We start from the raw sequence: 8,195 nt of genomic DNA on the forward strand, positions 1-8,195 counted from the left end.
TCACCAAGCTGTAATAATTCTTCTCTTTTACGATGTTTTTCTGACTTTTTCCCTCTCTCTGTTGGCCTGGCACAGCGTGCTCTCATCTATGATTTACTGTCCTCTTACCATACGGATCTACACTAGGCTGAAGGAGCTGATTCATTATGAGGTTGTTGTTATGCTCAGTCTGAAGCTGCTGTGTCACCATACACACCAACTCCATTGGCGTTGAAGGAAATGGAGACAGTAAACAAGTATTACACTGTCGCACACCGCCACCTGCTGGTACCAGGATGCATGACACACAGGGATGGCTGAAGATGCCAGAATCCTGGCATATGTGAAGAGATGACCATTTCAACGTAATTCTGTAAATCTGGAGGATTGGGGAAGTCGTGATATCTGTCTAACAACTGTGTGTCCCTCATAGGTTTGAGTTGATGCGGATGTGCTGGCAGTACAACCCCAAGATGCGTCCATCTTTCCTGGAGATCATCAACAGCCTAAAGGATGAGCTGGATCCTCCGTTCAGGGAGATGAGCTTCTTCTTCAGCGAGGAGAACAAGCCCCCGGACACAGAAGAGCTGGACATGGAGGTGGAGAACATGGAGAACGTTCCCCTGGATCCTGCCACCACCAGACAACCCTCTGCTGTGGCCTCCCCGGCGGCCCAGGGAACCACAACACCCCCTTCCACCCAGCAGTTGTCCCCCATGCAAGGCCCCAGTACCCCGCTGCTAGGACCAGCCGCTCACCCCTCCTCCCCCACTCCAGCCTCTCCAGCATCAGCCTCGACCCCCCCAGGTCTAGCCTTGGACAAGCCCTCAGGACAGGTGTCGGCCAATGGACCAGTGGTGATGCTGAGGCCCAACTTTGACGAGACACAGCCCTACGCACACATGAACGGTGGGCGAAGGAATGAACGGGCTCTGCCCCTGCCCCAGTCATCGGCCTGCTGATCTTGACCCCCCCCCTCCCCCTCATTATGGGGTGGGGGGGGGGGCTGATCACCAATCCCTCCTCCCCTCCACTTCTCAAACAGGGTAGTATAACCCCCACCTCCCCCTGGAGCTTTAGTGTGTGGGGGGGGTGGGGAATGGGTGGATGAGTGATTAAGTTACAGACATTCTCCTACTGCACCGCAGTAGATGGTCCTCATTTCCTAATGATCGTATTATCAAAGAGATGACTGAAGATTGCTGGTTGATGATGGTTAATTACAGTCGCAGTCTGGTGGCTTGCCCCCATGCTGAGGAGATCTGAGGATACCTCCTTGTCCAAAACCTGCATTTAGCATGGTTGGTTTCTTTTCTAAGACATCCTTCTAGATGGAAAACAATACAGCCTCACTAGATTTCCTTAAAGACAAGGACTTAAATAAATATCTTTTTGCATATCTGCCAGCAAATCCAACAGAAGAGCACTTTTAATAATTTTAAGAGAATATATACTATATATTTAAAGGTACAATAGGTAAGTTTTTTTCTGTAAAAAAAAGGTATGTTTTGTCTCCTAAAAACATGTTGTGAAAGCTAATGAGGCCCTCTGAGAGTTATTTAGCAACACAGACAGCTCAGTGCCAGTGTCAATTTAATTTTTTGGGGATTGGCACGCAACTTTCCAGCCAATTATGTTTCAGCAAACCTTTTCCAGCCAATCGCCTGCAGTGAAGCGGGCCTTCCACCTTGGCTTATTTTGTGAAACCACTGTCAATCAAAGGAAAGCATGGAATTTCAGACAAAAATTGGAGGCACTGTTTTTGATTTTTTAATTTATTTCATAAATTTACCTATTGCAGCTTTAAGTGTGGCTGTATTTCCATATATGCACATGGTTCTCTCACCCTATGGGATAACTTATTTTCCAAAATGTTCCATCAGTCTCATTCCCCTCCACACATCAGACTAGATGTAAAGACTCCTCATTGAATAATTCTGGACTCTCCTCAATGCTGATTTGTCTGACAATATCCTATGGTTTGGGGTAGATCCTCTTAGGATTGGTTAGAAATAAAAAAGGGGATATTGTGTATTTGCCAAACTTTTGCCAAATCAAACCTTTTACTCTATCTCTCTCTTGCGCTTAGTTTGTCCTCTCAATTGGAAATGGAGGGTATGTCAAACATTATAATTTTCTTATTGCTAATAATTTAAAATGTATTTCTCCTCAAAATCACCATGAAATTGTAAACTATTTTGCATTTATTTCCTCTATGTTTAATGTTAAAATCAAAGCCCTTATTTGTCGTCTTTTAACGTGTGTTATATCTGAGAGATAAACACTACCTAAACACTACCAACAGAGACATTGCTTTTCAAAGCAAAACAAAAGAAAAGGACATGGCGCATCAATGCAGATCCAAGGTACTGGATCAGCCCTGATTCAGAGGCAGAACTCCTCGTGAACATAATGTCTGCTGAAGACAGGTGATGCATTGTGTACTCTCTCTATGATTCATATATTATAAAGGTCTTACAGTTGTATGTTAGACCGTAGACAAATTTTCACACATCATTGGTTTGACACTTTTCTAACTTTTTTATGGTTCAGATGTTTGCCTCTATGTCTGTACAGAACAAAGCTGCTATTTCATTCTGTTTCTGTTTTGGATTATATATATATTCAGTATATACTGTATGTATACAATATCTCCACTACAGTCCACTTCTAATGATTCAGACTATTAGCAACAAAAATGATCAATTAGATCTGAAATTATAATGTTTTCTTTACCCCAGAATGTTGTTTGTACAACTAAATTGTCCATTGCCTTTTACTTTTTTACCAAATGTTTTCATCTTGATTCAGTTTTTTGTAGATTTCTATATTAATATTTTTATTGTTATTATTATTATTTGGAATGGACACCTTAGTTCTAAGTGTGAGTGTGTTTTCTGGCACCCTTCTGTAGTTGTCTAGCACTGCACCTAGTGTTGGCCCCTAGGTGCCACTCAATCTCAGGTTAAAGTAAAGATTTGACTTTCTCCATATGTTTTCTTCATGACTGTCTTCTGTTTCACCTGTTACCTCTCTATTCTGTCTAGTCCATCATCACCCCCCCCCCTTTCCCCCTAGACCCATATAGACATGTACAGTATACCTGGCTCAGTATATGAGGCCCAGTGCCTCATTCTGTAGGGCTAGGGCTAGTGACCCAGGCTGTCGTAGTTCTACTGAATCTGGATTTTCTAACCCATCCATTTTCCTGCCTCTCAATCTATAGGGCTAATTGGGTTTTCTCTTTTGCCTTAATTATTCCCACCACTCTCCATCCTCGCACATGAAACTTATCTGAAATCATAGTTCGATTTTGTGTTGAAGCTTTCATGCGCAATATGATGCAACTTCTGCATTTCTGTAGAGGTATGCATTTTTTGAGTGCAACCTGGTCCTGTAGTTTTCTCATAGAACATTGCATCTGCAAACCAAATATGATGGGTTCAAATCCAGAAGGTGGTCATCTTTTAATGTAAATGGAGAAGGTCTTACATGGGGGCTCATTAGAGGAAGTGTTCTTGAAGGATTTTTTTCCTCATCTTTTGAAAATGTTGCTTGGTTATTTCTTTTTCCTTCTTCGAAGGCTATTTCTGTAGGAGTGTTATTTATTTTTTATTTTCCTTTGGTGATATCAGTTTAAATCACTGTATAAATGCCCCATGATTCGGTATAAAGATGTTTTTTTCTATCTATTTTCTTTGGTGTCTGACTGGGGTACTTTTCTGTTATTCTTCAAATATCTATCTCTCTATTTTTATATCTGAGAAAGAAAAAAGATCAATCTATATAAGTTAACCTCACAAATCTATGGAGCTGGATAGACCTCACAACTAAAGTACAGTATGTCACCACACAAACCTGGGAGTGAGAGAATATGGGATGTATTTAGATTACATCCTGCTCTAAGATCCATATTGACTTACAGTATGCCCCTTGTTTAATGATGTTATCCAGACAAGATGAAGGAAGTAGTAAGAAAGTAAAACAGATGCTAAAGGATAATGTGGCATCGCATGACAGGTTTGGTGCAATAGATGTTTACTACTAAGAAGATAATCGGGATGTACTGCCACTGATTACAGAAACAACACACCCTCCTGTACAACAAGCCAACAGACCAACTGATTGGAGGTTTGGCAGTACAATAACTCAAGGCTGTTTGGTGGGGTTACAATGCATCCCATGACATCATGGCACAGCATCGTCACTCCGTCATCTCCACACCCCTGCAAACTGAAGTTTGCTCTCTCTCTCGCTCTCTCTACAACACTAGATTCCTCAGATCGTGCAGCTGACAAGGAGGAGATGCACTGTTGTAGCTGGAAGGTATCTTGATTTCCTGCATCAAAGGTGCAGCAGCCCCAGAGGATATAGTAACTGCATGTGTCTCAGTGCAACCCTCTCTCATATACTATAGTAATGGGAAACATCACCTCAGTTTGCTCTTTGCTTCACCAGAGAACATCACACTACACCGACAGCACAGCACAGACAGTTTTCAGTGGAAATGAGACGCCTCAAGCAAGTAATAGCTTGTTTTTTATGGAACTATGGGAAATGAAGGTTTGAGTTTCATGTGGGCTTGACAGTTGCCAGGTCTATATGGACTCGAAGAACTACACGAGGGTGGTTTTAATGGGGCTCCTCTTAGGCAGTGTGTGGAAAAAGATGAATGGTCATGACAACACACACAATCAGTGTATGTCCCAGTGCAAACAAACAGCAGACTGAATCTGTAGCCAGCCATCACCTGCAACCTCTCCTCCTTACAGCCCAAGAGTGTCCATTTCTGTTCTCTACGGTGAATGTGTCCATCCTGGATTTTTCTGCTCCTAGTGACCACCCTTGTTATGAACCACCACAACATATGATATATCCAGCGTCCACACACACACTATAAGTGAATTACCAATTCACTTCTTGGTACCAGTACAATTTGCACCTCAGTAAGGATATTTTTCTACACTCTGTACATTTTCACCATCCTCACCATCATTTGATCTTTCTCTCTCTGTCCCTCAATACTGCTACTGACAGTAATTCAGTTTTAACGAGTGTGTACACCTCTAGGTTTAGGCAGTGGTCAACTCAATTGTGACACAGTAGCATTTAGAGCTTGCAGATTTTCATAATGGTATTATCCATCTGATTAGAAGAGACAAATAAGTTTGTCTAGTTTTATCAGGAAACATGTTGAAACATTACAACTTTTATAAGGCTGGTTGGGCACAAAACAACTAAATAAACAGATAAAATCAGATATTAAACAGGCAGTGCAGACACTTATACTAATAATATGTACTGTACATGTGTATGTATTATTTTGTTGTCAGTAATTATAAAATATTGATTCTGCCACTCATCAGAACAGAGTGTGTTGGCCTGTTGAGAAGTCCATATTAGTTTTCATGAAACACTACCATGGTTTCTTCTTCACCAGTCCGACTAACACAACTCCAACACCTGGAAAATATGATAGGAATGACCAGTAGATTATGGGAAGTCATGGCAAGCAGTGAATGACATGCCTAGAATTCATAGATGAATAGAACTGGTAGTTTTTTTGCTTGATTGCAATATAGGTTAACTGATGATTCATTTGAATTTTGATGGTTAATGTTACTTTCTTAGAATGTTCTATATACCATCCTCAGGTTTTTAGAGGCTGCATTGAAGCATTGAAATTGCAATAATGAGCTTGAGGTTGATCGGTATCATTATTATCTAATATTATTAGATACACTATTATCTTCATGCAAGGACCATGTCTGATGCCTCTTGGTTTTTCACACGTACAATAGAAATGGTGAAATTTTGAAATGCCATTCTCTTAATGTGTATCTGAAAACCTCTTGTATTTTCATTTTGTCTTAAATTTGGAAGAAAAAAGTAAATTAGAAATATGACTTTTTATCATGTCAGACTAGATGGCACTGAACACATTACCACTGGCCTGTTTCCTCTTCTGTGGTTCTCAAGTAGACCAATGCTTTATAAGTAATGTAGTGAGTAATGTAGTGTATTACGGTAATTTACAAGAAACTTGTATTCAGAGCAATGTAGAGGGGACCTTTTAATCTGCATTCGAATGCTCTACCATTGAGCTACACCTTCTTGTCAACGTAACTCTTCTATCTTCTTTTGATCTTTTTAAAAGGAAATACAAACACAAAAATACATGCCAACGCCTTAGGGATTCTTTAATCCACTGCGAGTTACTGCAGCACAGTACCAGTGTTTTCATTGATCTGAGAGGAGAAGGAAGAGGAGCTGGATGAGAAAGTAATGGCGGAAGAAGGGCTGGAGGAGGTTGAGAGAAATGAGTATGAAGGAGAGCATCTGTCCACCTTTTGGAGCAGCAGGGTCTGGATAATGATCTGCAGCAGAGGCACCAGTCTGTCAGGAGAGCTCAGGCTGCCAGAGGCAGGCACATGGATGAAGACTGCCCTTCCCCGACCATGGAACAAAGAGCAGTAGTACACGTAATCACACAGGTACCTGAGAGAGAGAGGGAGAATGCCCCAAACTAAAGCTTTGAATGTGGTCTTTGACAAAATCATATAAAGCTGTTTGACTGTCACAATTACAAGAGGTGGAGACCTACCTCCCAGCATCTCTTGAGTAAGTTATATCCTTCCCTGCTTTTTTCAGTTGTTTTGAGAGGGCCCTCATGTCAACAATGGAGTCCAGTTTAGCTGGTCCTCCATCAATGCAATTCTGATTCACAGGACAGGAGCCACACACATCTCTATCACTGTAACCATGGTTCTTCCCAGTCTGCTCCAGTAAAATGCCTCTACATCCAGTGGCAATCCCAAGATGTATGGCAAACTAGAGTCATACAGAGGATGCTATGATAATATAACAGCAGCTGCCAAAATATAATGTAGGCCTGCAGAGCATAGACTTGGATAGTTGAGTGATATAATATGTTTTGTTAGGATACTATAGTTTACTAATAGTAATTAAGCATATAGTATAGCTACCTTTGGATTTAGGGTTTTCCATAAGTCAACTATGACCTGATGTGCTCTGTTGTAGGCCACTGGTAACTCTCTGATGACGACCTTTACACCCTCTCCCAATCCAACCAGCTTTAAGCCCTAGAAGAAACTCAAAACGAAAATCACATGTAATTGCTGTTCAATTTCATTGAGGGCTGACCTTGAGAATAATCGATCTAGTGAGGCTGTAGGCCTACCTGTGCAGCTTTCCAACTTGGATTGTCTAAGTACTGTCTGAAAGGTCCGAACCCTGTTCAATGCATTAATTTAATGTGCAATTAATGGTAGAAGATAATACCAAAACAGTCCCGAATTTAGAAATGATTGAAAAACACCCTGACTGACGACAAACCGTTTTCTTATTTTGGCGAACCGACCTGTTACAACGACCACAGCTTCGTCTGTATCCATAACTCCATCTAAGCACGTTGGCAAAACGTAAACCCAGTCTTGTCTTGGCAATTCGTTCAATCCCCGAAAGTTAAATGAACAATTTGCCTACTTATTTATGTCGTAACTCTATCTGCAAGCTCCGTATGGTGCCTTATTTGTGTCCGGCACCATCAAACATGTAGCCTGACGTTGTCATACTCATAATTCTAGTCAGAATATGAGTCTGAGAACTCTCCGTTGGGCTGTGACTATGGGGCGTGTTTCAAACGAACCTGGAAAACAAATGCCTCTTCGCTCAATTGGATAGATCTACAACCAATCAGAGCAACGTAGTATGTTAACTTTGACCGAATCCCGTAGGAAGGACGGCAAGAACATATTTTCCATCGACAAATGCCTTGATTGCGTTTCTCTGTTCCTCTTTCAAAATTAATGCGCTGTCGATGTCTTCTAAAACAGACTCGATGGCAGAATCATAACATCCCAGATCTCCAGCGGTAGCCATGTTTGTTCAAAACGAATTCAACTTAAGCGCTCTTTTGAGAAGTGGGTGATTACGTTACTGTTGATCATCTGTCCATCATCGTATAAAGCCCGCCCTGGCAATTTCATTGGTCCGCCCAGATTCTGGTTTTCTGTAGTTGTTCCCAATACGAGACCCTCCAGACCCAACTTCCCGACCACATTTTTTTGTGGGCGGGACGAAGTTGGGCTGGCAGCCAGGCTATCAAACATGCATCACTAATCGCTCCCCAGGAGGGGGAGCTATATCATATGTCTTCCCGTCTCCAACATTAAAAAGTGTCCCGCTTGAACAGA

The 8,195-nt window shown here is 41.6% G+C and overlaps 2 protein-coding genes across 2 annotated transcripts in view; one reads left to right on the plus strand and one right to left on the minus strand.

Annotated features, from left to right (window-relative positions):
- igf1ra (insulin-like growth factor 1a receptor) overlaps positions 1–3,671 on the plus strand; it is a 69,043-nt gene extending 65,372 nt beyond the window's left edge. The window contains exon 21 of the mRNA XM_067233883.1: positions 413–3,671. Within this exon, the coding sequence (XP_067089984.1) occupies positions 413–941 (529 nt within the window). The 3' untranslated portion in view covers positions 942–3,671. The remainder of the gene's footprint in view (positions 1–412) is intronic.
- A 2,483-nt stretch (positions 3,672–6,154) lies between these two features.
- On the minus strand, positions 6,155–8,101 carry pgpep1l (pyroglutamyl-peptidase I like). The gene is made up of 5 exons (XM_067235030.1): positions 7,361–8,101; positions 7,181–7,233; positions 6,966–7,082; positions 6,584–6,810; positions 6,155–6,477 (listed from the first exon to the last, which is right to left on the minus strand). The coding sequence occupies exons 1-5, from the start codon at positions 7,392–7,394 to the stop codon at positions 6,195–6,197; spliced, it is 714 nt and encodes a 237-aa protein (XP_067091131.1). The 5' UTR covers positions 7,395–8,101; the 3' UTR covers positions 6,155–6,194.
- Between the last annotated feature and the right edge of the window lie 94 nt (positions 8,102–8,195).

This window comes from Osmerus mordax, chromosome 4 (assembly GCF_038355195.1).
Source record: "Osmerus mordax isolate fOsmMor3 chromosome 4, fOsmMor3.pri, whole genome shotgun sequence".
Classification (NCBI taxonomy): Eukaryota; Metazoa; Chordata; class Actinopteri; order Osmeriformes; family Osmeridae; genus Osmerus; species Osmerus mordax.

What these genes read in the sequence shown, in the direction of transcription:
- pgpep1l (XM_067235030.1), bottom strand. Translation starts at nt 7,394, where the DNA reads ATGGATACAGACGAAGCTGTGGTCGTTGTAACAG. An exon ending in CAAGTTGGAAAGCTGCACAG is followed by an intron (nt 7,083 to 7,180) that starts GTAGGCCTACAG and finishes AGTTTCTTCTAG; the next exon opens with GGCTTAAAGCTGGTTGGATT. An exon ending in TACTCAAGAGATGCTGGGAG is followed by an intron (nt 6,478 to 6,583) that starts GTAGGTCTCCAC and finishes TCTCTCTCTCAG; the next exon opens with GTACCTGTGTGATTACGTGT.